The 19,520-nt window shown below is 35.8% G+C and overlaps 1 protein-coding gene across 10 annotated transcripts in view; it reads right to left on the bottom strand.

Annotated features, from left to right (window-relative positions):
- Positions 1-19,520, bottom strand: part of BRMS1L (BRMS1 like transcriptional repressor) — a 37,176-nt gene that overhangs the window by 11,210 nt on the left and 6,446 nt on the right. For all 10 annotated transcript variants that reach the window (XR_007153295.1, XR_007153298.1, XR_007153297.1 and 7 more), the window contains exons 3-6: positions 17,442-17,569; positions 15,310-15,389; positions 2,835-2,931; positions 1,524-1,607 (exon numbers count right to left, since the gene is read on the bottom strand). Coding sequence is in view for 4 of the 10 variants with exons in the window: in XM_047864115.1 (XP_047720071.1) it covers positions 1,524-1,607; positions 2,835-2,931; positions 15,310-15,389; positions 17,442-17,569 (389 nt within the window). In the remaining 6 variants the exon portion in view is untranslated. The remainder of the gene's footprint in view (positions 1-1,523; positions 1,608-2,834; positions 2,932-15,309; positions 15,390-17,441; positions 17,570-19,520) is intronic.

Below are 19,520 nucleotides of genomic sequence, written 5' to 3'. Positions count from 1 at the left end.
CGTTTTTCAGAGAATTAGAACAGTGATTTCTGGACATAATCCTTTGGCAGGCTGAATTTTGACTTCAAATATGTCTCCAAAAAACTTAGTACCAGGATAAATATATGCCAATATTTTAGATGCTATAAACCATATTCTCTTAATTCTTTGATATCATTGACTGTAAGACATACCACCAACCTAATCACTGTATTGAGGTGGGAATGGGAAAAGGTAGTGGGGTTAGGGGAGGGCACCACAGGGAACACCAAGATCGAAAGCATATATTATTTTAATTTAAAAACATTCTGGGGCACCTGGGTGGCTCAGTCGGTTATGTGTCAGACTTCAGTTCAGGTCATGATCTCACAGTCTGTGAGTTCGAGCCCCTCATCAGGCTCTGTGCTAAGACCTCAGAGCCTGGAGCCTGCTTCAGATTCTGTGTCTCCTCTCTCTCTGCCCCTCCCCTGCTCATGCTTGGTCTTTCTCTCTCTCTCTCAAAAATAAATAAACATTAAATTTTTTTTAGGATCTTGGGAATATTTTTTTTTGAAATTTATTGCCAAATTGGTTTCCATACAACACCCAGTGCTCATCCCTAAAGGTGCCCTCCTCAATACCCATCACCCACCCACCCCTCCCTCCCACCCCCATCAACCCTCAGTTTGTTCTCAGTTTTTTTTTTTTTTTCAATGTTTTTATTTTATTTTTGGGACAGAGAGAGACAGAGCATGAACGGGGGAGGGGCAGAGAGAGAGGGAGACACAGACTCGGAAACAGGCTCCAGGCTCCGAGCCATCAGCCCAGAGCCTGACGCGGGGCTCGAACTCACGGACCGCGAGATCGTGACCTGGCTGAAGTCGGACGCTTAACCGACTGCGCCACCCAGGCGCCCCTGTTCTCAGTTTTTAAGAGTCTCTTATGTTTGGCTGTCTCCCACTCTAACCTTTTTTTTTTTTTTTTAAATTTAAAAAAAAAAAAATTTTTTTTTTTTCAACGTTTATTTATTTTTGGGACAGAGAGAGACAGAGCATGAATGGGGTAGGGGCAGAGAGAGAGGGAGACACAGAATCGGAAACAGGCTCCAGGCTCTGAGCCATCAGCCCAGAGCCCGACGCGGGGCTCGAACTCACGGACCGCGAGATCGTGACCTGGCTGAAGTCGGATGCTTAACCGACTGCGCCACCCAGGCGCCCCTTTTTTTAATTTTAAAGACACTCCAATTTCAGAAACATTGAAAGTGTTAAAAAATAAACATATGAATTAAACAATCATGCTATAAAGAGCTAGTTCACATCAAAGCCTTTGCGAACTACAAAGCCATATTAATGGCTCAACTTCTACTCCCTTTAGAGTAGTAAACTCCCTCCCTACCCCTCTTAATCCTAAACTATATTCTTCTACCTTCATTCAGTTTTATAAGTCATCTTTTTCCTATTATAGAATCATGTAAATAAAGTCAGTGTATACTAATAAAAATTACAAAGATATGCACAATGCAAAACCATATGCACCAAGGCAAAAACAAATTTAGAAAAGGATATCTGAAACAACAACTGGCTTCTTTTTGTCAGGACTGAAAGGATCCTTCCTCTTTTTTCTTGACTGAAGCTCATCATTCCACAGCTCTGGCAAGTAAATAAAATTGAGTATTAGCTGATTTCTGGAGATCAAAGTGGGGGAAAAGGCTATGTAATTTCATGGTAGCAAAATTTCACTGATAGTATATATATGTGACTATGTAATTTCCTGAGTAGCTATATATTTATAAAATTTCCTCTGCCTTTATTAAAGTAAAAAATCAACTTGGCACTTAATGACTAATAACTGATGAACCATAGGTCAGGTACTTTGTTAAATATACATTACATGCATTGCTTCCTCTAATCCTCAAAGCTATCTCTGAGACAGGTAGTCCTATTATTTCAATTTTACAGATAAGGAGACTGATTTAGAAAAGCTAAAGTAACCGTCACTCATATTCACCCAACTAGTAGGGATAGGGGCTCATCTGACTCCACCGTGCCTACCGAGAAATAAAACATTAAAGAGGTAAAGTAATACACACACATGACCTGTAGGATAACCCAATACATCTTCAACCCACTGTAGAAAGCTTTTCCATAATACCCCTGAAAATACCAGTTTCTCATTAGACTGATCTAATTATTAAGAAGTTTTTCCTTTTTCTCAGACAAAAATCTACCTCCCTGTAATTTCTATCTAGTTTGTGTGTTACCAAGAAGAAAAGATTTTTATTCCTTCTTCCACCTGATCTTTTAAGATTTAGAGGGAAGAACATATGCTGTAGTTGTCTTTCAATACTATTCATACATTATAATAATATCTTTATTATTCTTACAATATACTGTTCTTACTTCTATAGTTCCTGTCACACTTTCCTTTTGTCCCTTTTCATGTGCTCCATTTTCTGTCTTTCTGAAATGTGAATTCAAATCAAAGCAACAATCACAAACCTATCAAGTTCTTTAGAAGCCTCCCCCTTTCCCCTCTTATTAGGACTTCATTTACATAACATTTATATTAGGAGACTAGGATATTATGAGACACTCCAGTAAGCCACAGGTTCAGTGTCACTTAAAGTAAATATCACACATATCACACCACATCATTCCCATTACCTGAGGTAATTATCTTTTTTTTTTTTTTAAAGAGCATGCATTCACAAGCACACATGAGTGGGGGAGGGCCAGAGAGGAGGGAGAGAGAATTCCAAGCTGGCTCCAAGCCCAGCACAATGCTGGGCTCAGTCTTACGACTGACCGTGAGACCATGACGTAAGCTGACATCAAGAGTCGGACATTTAACCAACTGAGCCACCCAGGAGCTCCCACCTGAGGTAATATCAATGCTGTGCCTATCCTCTTCAAGCCTTCTTATCTTCTCCTCCAGTTCACTCTGGACTGTATCATATAACAAAAGCTTTTCACTCTGAAAAAAAAAAACAAAAAAACAGATTATGCTTAAGTAGAAATAAAAAATCAGTCCATCTTAACTGTGAGTACTAACTTACTCTTAAAGTACTTTAACACATGATGTTTTTGTTTGCTAACTTAAAACCTTTAAAGATAAAATGCCAAATACATGAAAGAAATAAAACCAGGAAGCACAGAATCTAAATACATATTTAAACACATACAATTAATTGTTTAAGAACATCTAAATTTATATGTGGTATGGAGGTAAATGTTTATTAAAAAAACTAGTAAGCTCCCATGGCCTTTTAAGTATAACCAGGTCCTACCTGTCTGTATAATGGAGAACCTGTCCTATAAAGTGTGTCATTATAAAATGGGTTTCTCTTTGCAACAGTAATTGGGCCTTTATTCCTCACTAATATCTCAACATATTAAAATAGACCACTGTAACACAAAGAGATTCAAGTATGAATTCTATAATCGTTTAAAATAATCTAATTATAGTCAAAATCGTAAAACTATACACTACATCCAAAAGACTATTTACTGGCAAATCAGACTAGAACCCAGGTCTACTAGTTCTAGCCAATTGTTCTCTTAATTATAAAACACCATACGCCTTATTTTAAAATCCATAAAAGGTACATAAGTATAACATATAGATTCATTATATAAAAAGCTTTTGACAGATTCCCAACCCACCACATGCTTACTCTAGTAAGGAGAGTAGGCTCCTGAGACATAGATACGACGTTCTGGTAGAGACTATTGGAATACAGGTAGATAGGATTTCTTGTGAAAGGCACAAGCCACACCCACTTGGCAGCGCTGCTAAGTGTGAATCATTAAGTCCTCTCTTACAGGTTTGAAATTCAGAGTCTACACATGCTTGAAGGTTCTCATGAGTGGTAGAGAGAAAATAGCTTTTGTCAATTTGAGGCGAGCCAAGAGCTAGAGAAAGCAAAGCTGAAGAAGACTAAAACTAGATCTCATATGAAAAATCTTCCAGGCTGCTCTCTAAACTCACTTCCTTTTGGTTGTTTCCTCTGCCTTTGGTAAACTGTTATGAAATATTCCGGCCTTATCTACATTGTGCTACAAGAATTGGGAAACATTATATACCAGAGAAAAATGGAGAGCAGGCCCCAGTCACAGTCAAGAGAGTGTGACAACTATAAATAGATCCAGATTCTCCCACCAAAGAGGACTCTGAATGCAGAGTGAAAGTGATAAAGATTTTAAGAATATGAAACCTTAACTGCTGCAGTCTCTTTCCTTGTTATTGATAAATTTGCTCTAAGCCAAGCAAAAATTCTAAAATAAGTCCACTAATGGACTTTCTTTATAAAAACAAAAAAACACCACCACAATGGGCCTGAAATGTTTGATGCTTTGAAGGCATCTCTAAAGATATAAGTCACAGTTTAAAAAAATGTTTTTAAGCATTTTATTTTATTTTTTGAGAGACACAGAGAGAACACAAGCAGGGAAGGGGCAGAGAGGGAGACACAGAATCAGAAGCAGGCTCCAGGCTCTGAGCTGTCAGCACAAGGCCCAACGCGGGGCTGGAACCCACAAGTGCAGAGAGATCATGACCTAAGCCTAAGTCAGATGCTCAACCGACTGAGCCACCCAGGTGCCCCTAAGTTACAGTTTAAAGTGTACAAATAGAAGTGCCTTGAATCTATTCTCAGTCTTATTTCTTTGTCCTTGTCTCCCTTATCCCCAAGCCCATAAGCCCTCAAAAGACTTTCCTGAATTGGAAAAGAAGTCATTAAGGAAGGAGCTAGAGGATACCTGGAAAAGAAAGGCTCATCCAAATTCCCTTGCTTTGGTGCCTGTAGAGACTTCTTTGTTCAATAGGTAATTTAGTTTATTTAAAGTACTTATATATTTGTCTTCAAGGTCCCATATCCTTCCAATCTCCACACCTAACTTCCCTTTGAACGTGGACAGGAGTTAGTGACTCACTTCTAATGGATAGAACGTGGTAGAAATCTAGGTCATAAAAAACATCGTCGCTTCAGTCTTGTCTCTTGGATCACTTGCTCTGAGAGATGCCAGTCACCAGGTCATGGGGCTCTCAGGCAGTCTTTGGAAAGACCCAAAGGACTAAGGCTTGCAATCAAAAACCATTAAAACCTGCCAGCCTTGTGAGTGAGTCACCTTGGAAGCAGATCCTCCAGCCCCCAGTCAAGCCTTCAGCTAACTGCTTCACTGGCTGACCTCTTTACTGCAACTTTATGGGACTCCCTGAGGCAGAACCAATCAGCTAAGCTGTTCCCAAATTCCTGGCCACAGACACTGCAAAATAAAAAATGTTTATTGTTGTTTTAAGTCACTAAGTTTTAGGGTAATTTATTATAACCAATTGGTTATATCGTATTGGATAACCAATACAAGGGGTCTCAAAAAACTTACTCCTATACACCTTGTCCCAAGAAGCCACTCTACCCAAATGAAAAGGAGAAGGAGATCTAGTGGGAATGATCTAGCGGGAAAGATCTAGCGGGAATTTCTAGGGTGGTGGTGAAGACACACCCACGAAGACAGATGCAGCTGGCCTAGAAAGCATCTGAAGGAGGCTGCAGGATGGAGCAGGAGGACAGGGGATCTAGGGGTAAAGGGGATGCTCCTCATGGATTATCTGATGCATTTGATCACAGGGAAAACAGCATCAGCGGGGCTTTCATAGATCTGCTAGAGTTCTGAGAAGAATTGACAAATAAGACTAAAAGTAAATGAAGCAATTATTAATTCCAAGGCTACAAATAGAGTTGTACAAGGAGGGCAGTTTGAGCACAGTATAATTCTTGGCTCAACAAACAATATTTACAGTTACAACAAAAACAAAAACTGAGACATAACAGTGTAAGAATGGGATGAGGGAAACTATTATGGAATCTTCAGCTTTCATAACAGGACACAAATAGATAATATTTAAAACTGATACTATTTAGAAATATGAGGGCAAATTCCAGAAGCAGTAACTAAAAGAGATAACCGCTGCTGGGACGTAGAATTTAGAGATGGGAGAGGGGGCTGCTGTGTTTCATTAGAGGCCTGTGATTTCGGAAATATATACACACATTACCTGCTAAAAACAAATGTTTAAAAGTATTTAAGCTGTATTAGCTAAGTATTTAGAGCTGTAGGGAAATCCTCATAAAATGCTGCCTGTAAAAAAGTTATGATACAAAATAGTATAGATAGTCATACCAGTGATATGAAAATCAATTATACAAACATGCACGTAACAGATTTCCTCTGCTTGGTAGACTATAGTTCGTTGCATTTCCTCCTTTAGACCTATTTCTCAAGTTTTGTTAGTACTTATTAATGTTATAATCAGAAAAAAATTAAATAAATAGATAACCAAAGCCAGAGCCCTAAAGAGCCTCAATCTTCTCAAAAACTAGAATCCTAACCCTGAACCCTCAGGGTCTGAGACCTTGCCACCACCTGCTGTTGATCTTAACACTCATCTCCAGCTCTGTGGGGAGGCTTAAATGAGAGAACCTAAAAAAAGCATCACCACCTGTCCCAGTGTCTGACACACTGTAGTATTCTATAAATGTGATCTCCTTCCTTATTTTGACACAAACCATCTGCTAACTCGATTGCCTCTGTGGTGTTCTGGCATGCGCTCTGTATGTATACCCACATGAACATGTCTAATCTCTGGTCCTGGCCCCTCTTTCTACCTGCTGCTAATCAAACTTATTTTGGCCATTGGCAGTGAATCTCCCTTCTTCCCACTTCCGGTGCCTCTCAGTTATTTCTATATGAGCCAAATGTAGAACTAAGAAATAAGCAAATAAAAAGCCCTGAATAACAAGGTTCAGATTTAATGGTAAATTGCATGAATGACTAGAAACATCAAAGGATTTCAATCCTGGTTCTGCTGCTAATTGTGTGACCCCATGCAAATTACTTAACCTCTCTGAGCCCCATTCATAAAATCAAGATAATTCCTTTCATAAGGTGTGGTAAGGATTAAAATGAGCGTGAATATAAAATTTGTAACACTCTAAGTTCCCTTCCAGCCTTTATTTCCTCTGTCTAAAATGCCCTTGAACCACTGGTGAGTATTATATAAGTAAATAGATCATTTATAATATTAATATTAAGCATTTAAAAAACAAGCCATACCTAAATTAGAAGAAATTTAGGTAAATAATTGGCATTTCTATGGAGGAGGGAAGACTTTCAAAGCTGAAAAATGATGGAAGAGAAAGAATATCAATATATTTGTCTATGTAAAAAATATTATTTGAAAATACCTTGTGGACTTTTATTTCTGACAATATAGATGAGATATTGTCAAAACAAAAACAAAAATACTCAAAACCAAACAGAACTTCCCAACATACCTAGACAGATATTCTAAATAAAATACCACAAACATCTTTTTAAAAGTATAGTTAAGCTCTTAAAAAAAGTAAGAGATATCCCCAAGGACCAAAAATAAAGAGCTAAAAACCAGCATGCTAACCTGGTTTGAAGCTATGGTTTCCTTGAGGTTATTTGCAGGTGTCAATAACCTAGAGGCGTGGTTTTTAGTGGCTGTTTGGGAAAAAGATCTGGGGCCTAAGCAAAGCAGGGACACAAGAACTGGGATTCCTGCATAGCTCTGAAGGGTTATACCTTCAAGGAAAAGGCAGACTAGAAAAGATTCGCCTGAGGGAAATGCATCTGTGTCAGTTAGGCAATAAATGGAAAAGAAGTTTTTCCAGCAAATATGTCATCTTGGGCCTGACCTCTACATATCTGAGATTCAAATACAGATTACCTGCATCTTCTAGGAAATTCCAAGCCAAAAAATTAAAGCAGATGTGCTATTGGCACAGCAGGATGCCTAGTTCAAACAACCTAGCAGAAATAAAAGCAGATACTATCTGAAGAACCACATCCTCTGTCCAAGGCTCACAGAATTCCTAACAATAAAGCCTGCTATAGTCCAGAATCATGAAATAAGGAAAAAAGCTGTGAGATTTGTCAGAAATTTAACACACACACACACACACACACACACACAGCAGAAATAGACTCTGAAGAACTTCAGATAATGTTATATTAAATATAATGAAAATGAAAGAAAGGCAATACCAGAAAAGACAATATCTGAGAAACTTCCAGAATGAGTGGAAAACAAATTCTTAGATTCAGAGCGCATAACAAATCCAAGTAAGGAGAGAAAAATAATCTCTGTGGAGACATACTGTAAAGGAACTGAATAACAACAATAAAAAAGGCTTAAAAGTAGCTAGTAAAAGGAAGGAAAATAAAGTTATCTAAAAATGGGACTTCTAAGCAGACTGTGGAAAGTAAAACCCTAAAAATGCTAAGAGGAAACAATTGTCATCCCACAATGTTTTATCCCCTTGAACTGTCCTTCCAGAATTATTACAAATAAACCTATTTTGGACAAATAAAAACTGAGCTTACCACTAAGGGACTCTCTGAAGAAATGTTAGGATGTTCTTCAAGAAGCAAAGAATGAATATGCAAGGAGGGGTTGCAACTCAAAAATAGTGAGCAAAAAAAACTAGTAAAGTATGCATAAACCTAAAAAGAACTAAGTCAACTAAATCTAAGAGATCAAAATAATGCTTCATTTGAAAGGTAAAAAAGCAAAATGGAACTAAAGTACTGAAAACTATAACTTGTACTTTGGGAGGGAGTATCTAGAGTTAGAGAGTTCAAGTGTCCTTTAATTCAAGAGGAGGACAGAGTTATTAATATTTGATTCTAATGTAGATATGCATGGTGAAAAATTAAGCTAATCATTATAGAAATAGAAAGTATAAATGTATGATAACAAGTTTTAAAACTCAATAAATCACACACAGCCAGGAAAGGTCAGAGAATAAAAAAGGATAAAGCAGAAAAAATAGAAAATATAAAACAGGTTGGTATTAAATATCAAATAATCACTACAAATATAATTGGACTAAATTTACCAGTTAATAGACAGAGATTCTTAAAATAGTTTTTAAATCAACACATTAGCTCTTTATTCACAAATAACATGCCTAAAATATACCATAAGAAAGTTGGAAGAAAAAAAGAATAGAATAAAATGAAGAATAAAATTTGGCCAGTAAATGCCAGGCCAAATAAAACTACAGAAGCTATTTTAATTATCAGACAAAATAGACTTTGAGGCAAAAATCATTGTTACAGAGTAAAGTGCTTTTAAAAAGGATAAAATGTTACACTTATTAAGAGATATAAAAATTCTAAAATAAACTGGTAGATATATAAGCCATGAGAAATTAACATATGCCATTTACAATAGCATAAAAAAGAACAAAATACTTAGGAATAAATTAAGGAAATGAAAGACTTGTATATTGAAAACTATAAAACACTGATGAAAGAAATACAAATAAATCAAGATCTTCCTAGACTGGAAGACTTAATATTGTTAAAAAGTCCATACTAAAGTGATTCACAAATTCAATGCAATCTCTATAAAATCTCAATGGAATTTTTTTTTTACAGAAATGGAAAAAAGGACTAAAATTAATATGGAACCACACACACACACACACACACACACACACACACATACACACACACACACACCCCAAAGAGCCAAAACAATCTGGAGAAAGAAAAACAAAATGAGGCTTCACATGACCTAATTTCAAAATATATTACAAAGCTATGGAAATTAACAGTATGGTACTGGCATAAAGACAGGCATATAGACCAATGGAAAAGAGCTCAGAAATAAACCCATGAACACATGGTCACCTAATCTTCAACAAGGGTGCAAAGAATACATAATGGGGAAAGGCTAGTCTCTTCAACAAATGGTGGTGTGGAAAAAACTGGACAGCCACATGCAAAGGAATGAAATCTGACCCTTACCTTACACTATACACAAAAATAAATTCAAAACTGATTAAAAATTTTAATGTAAAACCTGAAACTATAAAGCCCCTAGAAGAAAATATAAAGGATAAGCATCATGACACTGCTTTTAACAATAATTTCTTGAATATGACAACAAAAGCACAGGGAACAAAAGCAGAAAGAGATAAATGGGATTATGTCAAACTAAAAAGCTTCTGCACAACAAAGGAACAATGAGAGTGGAAAGGCAACCTACCGAACAGGAGAAAACACTCAAAAATCATGTATCTGATAAAGGGTTAATAATATTAAAAACACATAAGGAACACAACTTATTTATTTTTTTAATCTTTATTTTTGAAAGAGAGAGAGAGATACATAGCATGCAGGGGAGGGGCAGAGAGAGTGGGAGACACAGAATCCGAAGCAGGCTCCAGGCTCCCAGCTGTCAACACAGAGACCAACACAGGGCTCGAACTCATGAACTGCAAGATTATGACCTGAGCCGAAGTCAGGACGCTTAACCAACTGAACCACCCAGGTGCCTCTAAAGAACTCAATTTAAAAATTAGGACTTGAATAGACCTTTCTCCAAAGAAGACATACAAATGGCCAAGAAGTACATGAAAAGATGTTCAACATCACTAATCATCAGAAAAACGCAAATTAAAATCAGTGTGCTATCACTTCACACCTATTAGTATGGCTGTTATCCAAAAACCAAAAGATAAGTGTTGGTAAGGATATGGAGAAATTGGAACCCTTGTGCACAGATGGCAGAATTATAAAATAGTGTGGTCACTATGGAAGACAGTATGGCAGTTCCCTAAAAAATTAAAAATAGAACGAAATGATCCAGCAATTCTACTTCTGAGTATACTCCCAAAAGAACTGAAATCAGGATCTCAAAGAGATTTGCACTCCTATGTTCATTTCAGCACTATTCACAATGGCCAAGATGTGGAAAACAACCTAAATGTACATTGAAGGATGAATGGGTAAAGAAAATATGATATATACATACAATGAAATATTATTCAGTCAAAAAAATTAGAACATCCAGGGACGCCTAACTCTTATCTCGGTTCAGCTCATGATCTCACAGTTCCGGAGATCAAGTCACACACCTGGCTCTGCTCTGACAGCAAAGAGCCTTCTTAGGATATTCTCTCTCTCTCTCTCTCTCTCTCTCTCTCTCTCTCTCTCTCCTCTCTCTCTCTCTCTCTGCCTCTCCTCCACTCACACTCTTTCTCTCTTTCTCAAAATAAATAAACATTTTTTAAAAATTACGAAGTCCTGCCATGTGCTACAACATGGATCAACCCTGAGGATAATATACTAAATGAAATAAGCCAGTCACATACAGATAGGTATTGCATGATACCACTTATATAAGATATACAAACTAGTCAAACACGTAGAAGCAGAGAGTAGAATGGTGGTTGCCAAAGGCTAGGGGAAAGGGGAAATGGAGAGTTGCTGTTCAATGGGTATAAAGTTTCAGTTATACATCATGATTAAGTTCTAGAGGTCTGTTGTACAAAAGTGTGCCTATAGTTAAAAATATTGTATTACACACTCGATATTTGTTAATAGGATACATCTCATATTAAGTGTTCTTAACCACAGTTAAAAAAAATTTTTTTAAGAAGAAAAAAGAAAAAGATAAAAGAAATTCTACAGGAGATAAGTTTCAGCTGGGAGCTCTGGAATCATGAGCATTCAGTCCCCAGGACTCTACCATCCTTTTTGATCAAAGGAATCCACAACAGTGGACATGCATTGTGGAGCATCTCATTATCAGTACCTTTGGCCTCCAGATCTGAAATGGTGAATGACTTTACTATTGTGAAAAGAACAGTATGTGGATTTTCTTAGGGCATAAAGAAGAAAACTAATAATAATAAAAAAAATAATAAAGGAGGTATTAACAAATCCACCATCACACGGAGAATTCTAACACACCTCCTTCAGTAACTGAAAGATGAAGCAGACAAAAAATTAGGATAAGTCCATACATAAATAAATGAACGGAAAGTATTATGAGGAATAAGATACTTGCACAAAGTATTTCTCCCCAAAGTACTTATTAATCACAATAAGTAAAAACAGTAAGTTTACTTAGAGAAACCTGGAAGACACCACTGAAGTCAAGTGATCAAAGTGTACATCACCAACAATGGTACATATCAAAATTGTGTGCTACCTAATAGAATTCAGTGAGAAAAACACATCACTATTGTGATACTCTTACTGAGAGGCAAAACCCAACTCTAATCATGAAGAAAAAGCAGACCAATTCAAAACTGACATTCTATATAATAACTGGACTGAAAATTTCAAATTTGTAAAGACCATGAAAGTCAAGGAAAGACCAAAGAATTGTTCTACATAGAAGGAAACAAGACATGACAACTAAATGCAAAGACAAAGACAAGTGATCCTGAACTGGATCTCTTTGTTCTAAAGGGTATTGTTGGGACAACGGCTGAAACTTAAATGGGGTCTGAGGATTAGACAGTAGTAATGTATCAGTGTACATTTCCTGATTTTGATGATTATAGTATCGTTATACAGGAGAGTGTCCTTCATTTGTTGTATTCAGGGGTGATGGTGCATCATGTTGCCAACTCATTGTCATCTTCATCAGAAAAGTTCTTTTGTACTTTCTTGCAACTTTTCTATAAGTATGAGGCTGTTTAAAAATATACAAAGACAAGATGTACTAAGCACCCATGGAACTGATGAATGCAATCTTAACTATATATTTCTATGGAAGAGAAAAATATGGGATATTCCTAACTCATTTTATGGATCTTGAGATCAAATCAAGGACAGTATGAGACTTAAAAATTAAGTCTCACTGATAAACATAGAAATGAAGCTTCTAAACAAAATATTAGCAAACTGAATCTGGTAATTCACAGTAAAAATAATTATTCCAGGAATCCAAGGATGGTTTAACATTAGAAAATACATTAAGAGCAAAAAACATGACTAATTCAACAAATGTAGACAAAGCCTTTAATACAATATAACAACTATCATGGTAAAAAAAAAAAAAAAAAAAAAAAAAAAAAACTTAGAAAATAAGAAATAAAAGTAAATTTCCTTAACTTGATAAAGAGTATTTACCAAAACCCAACAGTAAATATTGGAAAACCATAAGAAGCACTCCCTTAAAATCAAGAACCCAACCACAATCTGCTTTCACTGCTTCTAGTTTATGATGTTCTATCAGTGCCACTAAGACAAAACAAGAGGAAGATCAGAATAGAAGAAACAAACTGCCATTATTAACAAATGACATTACAACCCACATGGAAAATCTAATGAGTTTGTAATTAAATTATTAGAATTAAGAAGAGAGGTAGATAAGGTTGGATATAATATCAATATACAAAATGATTTTTTTATACAGCAGCAAGAAATAAAAAGTAAATTTTTTAAAAGATGTTACTAAACAAGAACAAAAAATTTTATTTATTTTTTTTTTAATTTTTTTTTTCAACGTTTATTTATTTTTGGGACAGAGAGAGACAGAGCATGAACGGGGGAGGGGCAGAGAGAGAGGAAGACACAGAATCAGAAACAGGCTCCAGGCTCTGAGCCATCAGCCCAGAGCCCGACGCGGAGCTCGAACTCACAGACCGCGAGATCGTGACCTGGCTGAAGTCGGACGCTTAACTGCCTGCGCCACCCAGGCGCCCCAAGAACAAAAAATTTTAACAAGTGTAAGAAGAGCAAGGTAAAATTATTAGTTTATTGAACTACCAAGACTTACTAGACTGAAAGCAAGGTGTTATGCTACCAGTGCAGAAGCAGTCAAACAGACAAATGAAACAAATTTAAATGGCTATAAACAGGGGTGTCTGGGTGGCTCAGTTGGTTAAGTGTCTGACTCTTGATTTCAGCTCAGGTCATGATCTCACAGTCTGTGAGATCAAGCCCTGTGCTGGACTCTGCGCTGACAGTACAGAGCCTGCTTGGGATTCTCTCTCTCTCTTTCTCTTTCTCTATGCCACTCCTCCCCAAAATAAATAAATAAACATTTAAAAAAAAAAAACAAAACAGCTAGAAACACTCTGGCATATAAGTGGACATTGGATATAAAAAAGATGGGGAAAAAAGATGGGGAAAAAAGATGGGGGAAAAAGATGGAATTGCTGATTCATGGTATAACAACAGAGTATGGAATAAACAGTGTCGACATTACCTATCCATATGCAAAAACAAACTAGATGCATACTTTATACCACATGCAAAAATGAATTAGAGGTAGTCTAGCAATCTAAACGTTAAAAAGCAAAATTTCAACCTTTAAAAGCAAAATACATTTTTTTTACTTCAAAATGGGAAAGACATAGAAAGCACATATCATAAAGGAAACATGATAAATTCAGCTACATTAAAATGTAAAACTTTTGTTCACTAAGTTATCAAAAAGAGTGAAAAGACATTCCATTGCCTGGGTAAAAATATTTGCAAAGCACATAACCAGCAAAGCATTTATATCCAGAATATATAAAGAACCTCTACAGTTGATGAGGAAAACACTAACAGCCCAACATAAAGGCAAAAGATATGAACAGGCACTTCTTAGGAAAACAAATCCAAGCAGCCAGTAAACATCAAAAAGATGTTTCATGTCAGCTGTAATCAAGAAAATGAGGGATGCCTGGGTGGCTCAGTGGGTTGTCTGACTTTGGCTCAGGTCATGTTCTCACAGTTCATCGGTTCAAGCCCTGCATAGGGCTCTGTGCTGACAGCTCAGAGCCTGGAGCCTCCTTGAGATTCTGTGTCTCCCTCTCTCTCTGTCCTTCTCTCTCTCTCTCAAAAATAAATTAAATAAGTAAACAAACAAACAAACAAATAAAATGAAACACATTCCATAATTTTTAAATCTAATCTTAATATTTTAATAATTTACAAAGATGGAATAAAATAATAAAAGATAAGAATGATGACAGAATTTGTTATTTTATTTCCACTAATGTATTTATGATCTTACCTAGGTTATATGAAAAGTTATCTGCAAAATGAGCACTAGTTTTAAACACTATCCAAAGAGACTTTCTCCATAGAGAAAAATACATCTATTTTTTCCCCATAAATAGAGAATTCTGTCCTAAGATGAGGAAATAGATCTAGAGAGTCAAATTAATAATAAGCCCAACATTCCAACTGTACCACTAGATTCACACTTTTTTAGTCTAAACTTGAATATTATACTAATTACACTAATATTTTCAGCAATGCCAAATGACATGATCATGACAAAGTCTTTTTAAGGTAACAGTTGCAAAACTTCTAAAATTATCTCCCTTCATTCTTTTCTATGGTCCCTTCTTTGTGTCCTATTTACAATACAGCTTCTGCTGCACTTGTATTAAAAAAAAAATCATACAAGTGATAAACTAAAGTACAATTTAATTTTGTTTCACTTACTTTATTTACTTTACCTACCACACTCAGAAAGACTTGAAGGGTTGAAATTAGATTAAAAGTACAAGTAAAATAACAGTACCTCACAATGCTGGCGAGAGGCTTGAATTTCACATTCATATTTGTTCTTTACAGATTCTAAGCAGAGCTCTCTATAGATTCCTGCAACCAAACACAATTACTCTGATTACGTTAGCATTAATGAGTTTCGTTAACACTTCCCTACAGGAATTCTGTCCAACTGTATTTTATAAGATGAGTCAGGAAGAAACTGACAAGTGATTCTAACTTAATCTTTAAAAACTGAAAATAAAAAGGCTCAGTTAAAATCCATATCAAAGCAGCCTAGAGAATTAAGAATTTAAGATCGAGGAAGAAACTACACTGCAAATTTTAGTTCTTACTCCATTCTTCTAAAGAATACTCCTAAAATGTTTGATAGAGAATGAGCAAAATGAAAATAAAACTCCTTTTCTATGAAAAGTAATCTCTCAGGACTCATAATGGTAATAGTCAATAAACTCTGGTTTCATTAATCACATATTCTCCAAGTAACAAGTGGATACCATGACCAACAAAACCACTATTTTTTTTTAACTATTATTTTCAGAGTCCAAACCTTCCAAAAGGATTTAATGTATAAACTGATACAACAAAATGTATAAACTGATAATGATGTTTGAGTGCTCCTGATTTTTCTAGAGAATGAATGCTCAAGAGAGTTTCACTTCAAGCTACCAATGCAATAGTATGAAACAATAGTGTAAAATAGTATAAAACGTGGCGTGCAAATACACCATCACAAAAATGGCAAACAAAGCCTCTAGATATATACACCAAACTCAGTCCCATAGTTGACCCTAGAAATGTGATTCTTTCTTACACAGTAAAAGCATGGGACAGATATCTGGAACTATGCCATTAGCAACACATTCACACACACAATATTCTTTGTACAAGAGGCCACATAGTAGAAAAGTGAATAACTAATTCAAGTAATTCTTCCTAAACATCCAGTAAGTCTCACTTAGTTTTTTTTTTTTTTTTTACTATCTTCTTTTAACCTCTTTTTTTTTCACTTTTATTTTGCAATGAATATAGACTGACAAAAAGTTGCTAACTTAATATAGTACAGGTAGTTCCCTTGGACCTTTCACTCAGTTTTCCCCATGATAATATCTTACATAATTGGAGTACAATATCAAAGCCAAGACATTGACATTCATACAATCTATACACTATTCAGATTTCACCAGTTTTGTATGCACTTATTTACTTGAGTATGTATGGGTATAGCTTTATGCATCACTTAGTTCTTTTAGAATGTCAAAGAAAATTAAGGACTTGTTTACTTTTCAGAGTGTGGTAAGCCAACTTGTAAAAATAGCAAGTTAAGTATCATATCATCTACATATTCAATATTAAGCATTCAAGAATAAAATCTGGCTTAAGGTAGAAATAATACAAAAAGAACTTATTATGAACAATGCTTTAGGTATTACATAATAGGTACAGGAGGATCAATTAGTGTCCCCCAAAAAGAAAAAAAAAATCAGCACCTCCATTAGTTAAAATTCAGTTTTAGTCCAACTATGAAAAAACATAAGTGATCTTCAAATAGATATATCCTTTGTCATGCGTGCTAGGACACAATTCTGAGGCTGCATTCCAATAATAACAAAAGACTGAAACTTAACCATACAAGTATAGTATATTTTCATTTATTCGTAGCCACAAATGAGTGACCAAACTTATCAAAATAATAAATTATCATTAAATTACAGAGTTGAAGAATAATTCCCTATTCCATAACATCCTGATCAAACATTTTGTCGATGTTTTTATAAATAAAAAAATCCTTGTCACTCCTATAGATGAACAGTACTAAGCGTACTAAGTTGAATCTTAATTTAGGTAACAGGAAAATTCAACTGTAATACTAACAGTTGCTCTTAATAAAAGTATCATGTCTCTAATTGTTTCACATGTGGAAGTATGGTCTCAACAACACTGCTAGCAATCTGATATCCCACAGCAGCAGAGGAAAGCAAGAGGCATTTAATGAATGATTGTGGGCTGATTGAGTGAAATGCTCTGTTCACTGTAAATATATTTGTGATTTCACTAACAAGAAACACTCACTTGACAAACACCTTTTAAATCTAGTGAAGAATTCATATTCTACTAAATGGAAAAGATGTTTCACTTTCCTACCTGCTACCTTTGTACGAATTTGCATATTTTCTTGTAAAGTTGCCAGTGGTTCCAAATATTCTGGTGCTTTTCCAGCTATGACTTCTTGTAGTTTTGCATCCACCTGACTTAATCGTTCTTTATAAAGTCTTAACAAAGCAAAAATTAAAATATTAATTTTAAAAGCCCAACAAAGGCTAACATACCATTTTTAAACATTATCTCTTCCTAATATCATTCATATTCTAATAACCTACCAAGTGTATTTTTTTCTTGATCTTAAGTGAAAAACTCAGTTACATTACTTGACTTTATGCACATAATCACAAAGCAGATTTTATATTTAGATATATCATTCTTTAATAATTAACTCAGTACAAAAAATACAACTAAGCTACTACTTTTTTGCACTCTACACGTTTGGTTTTGTTTTAACTGCAGAACAATAAATCAATTCTAGGAGAAAAGGTTATTTAAAACACTTTTAAAAGAAACAAAAGAAATCGGGGCGCCTGGGTGGCTCAGTTGGTTAGGCATCTGACTTTGGCTCAGGTCATGATCTCACAGGTTCCTGAGTTTGAACCCCGCGTTGGGCTCTGTGCTGACAGCTCAGAGCCTGGAGCCTGCTTCAGATTCTGTGTCTCTCCCCGCCCCCCCCCCCTCTCAAAAATAAACATCTAAAAAATTTTTTAAAAAACAAAGAAATCATTTTGAATACTTTAGATATAAACATTACTAGTTGTCAAAATAAAAAATTCCCTGGCTTCTCTCCACCTTTCCTGAAAAACAGTATTATAATATTCAGCCTACTTGGTTTTTAAAGAACAAAGAGGAAGTAGAGTGATGAAGGTAAAAACCAATGGCTACAAAACTTGCGTTCTGGCATACCCAGTTTGTCTGGACTGCAAATGAAGAAGGTGTAACAAAATGGTTGCTCAGTGGATGCAGAAATGAAATATGGGGCTGGGAACCCCTGTTGCTCTATTTGTGAGTTTACATACAAATACTCTAATTTGCCAGCTGTCACACCTTTAACTTCACCTTGATTATCAATGACAGACAACTCAAAGTTTACTTCTGGCAATAATCCTACAGGATAGAACTCTTTTTAAGGATGGATGTCTACATTGTCATTCTTTACAAAAGGCACTTGTAATCCTGGCTTTGTGCATTTCATAGATATCCTAAAAATTTCAAAGCAGGTTAACAATTTAAGATCATTTGTAAATTCTTTTTTTTGACATTCATTACTTTATCAACGGTGAAGAATATGTCACAAGGATGGCATGTAGTAAGTTCTAAAAGAAACCAATGATTATGCTTGTAGGTGTTAGTATAACTAGCAGTTGGCTTTTGAAAACATTACAATACCTGGCTTTCATATAAAAATTATCTTTCCTCGTGAAAATATGAAGTGGGGGCACCTGGGTCCTTTAGTTGGTTAAGCATCCAACTCTTGATTTCAGCTCAGGTCATAATCTCACAGTTCATTAGACTGAGCCTCACACTGAGTGCAGAGCCTGCTTGGGATTCTCTCCCTCTCCCTCTCCTTCTGCCCCTCCCCAACTTGCTGTCATGCACGCTTGCACACACTTGCACATAGTCTCTCAAAAATCAATAAATTTAAAAGATAAAGAAAATATAAACCAATACAATTAAGACAATCAGGGAGAGGGCTGGGAGGATGGGTTAAATAGGCAATAGGGATCAAGGAATGCACCTGCGATGAGCACCAGGCGATATATGGAATTATTGAGTCACTATATTGTAGACCTGAAACTAATATAACACTGTATAGTAACTAGAAAATAGAAGCTTAAAAAAAAAGACAAGAAAATCAATATTGAATGTCTATAATTGATCATTATAATTAGCATAAAGATTTATATGATTTTGAAGTATTCGAGCAACTTTGAGTATTAATACAATAAATATTTTTCTTTAAAAAATTTTTTTTTCAACGTTTATTTATTTTTGGGACAGAGAGAGACAGAGCATGAACGGGGGAGGGGCAGAGAGAGAGGGAGACACAGAATTGGAAGCAGGCTCCAGGCTCCGAGCCATCAGCCCAGAGCCCGACGCGGGGCTCGAAATCACGGA

The sequence above is a fragment of the Prionailurus viverrinus genome, chromosome B3 (genome assembly GCF_022837055.1).
Source record: "Prionailurus viverrinus isolate Anna chromosome B3, UM_Priviv_1.0, whole genome shotgun sequence".
Lineage (NCBI taxonomy): Eukaryota > Metazoa > Chordata > Mammalia > Carnivora > Felidae > Prionailurus > Prionailurus viverrinus.
Note: the sequence above shows the minus strand (reverse complement) of the source record. Positions and strands in the feature narration are given on the sequence as shown.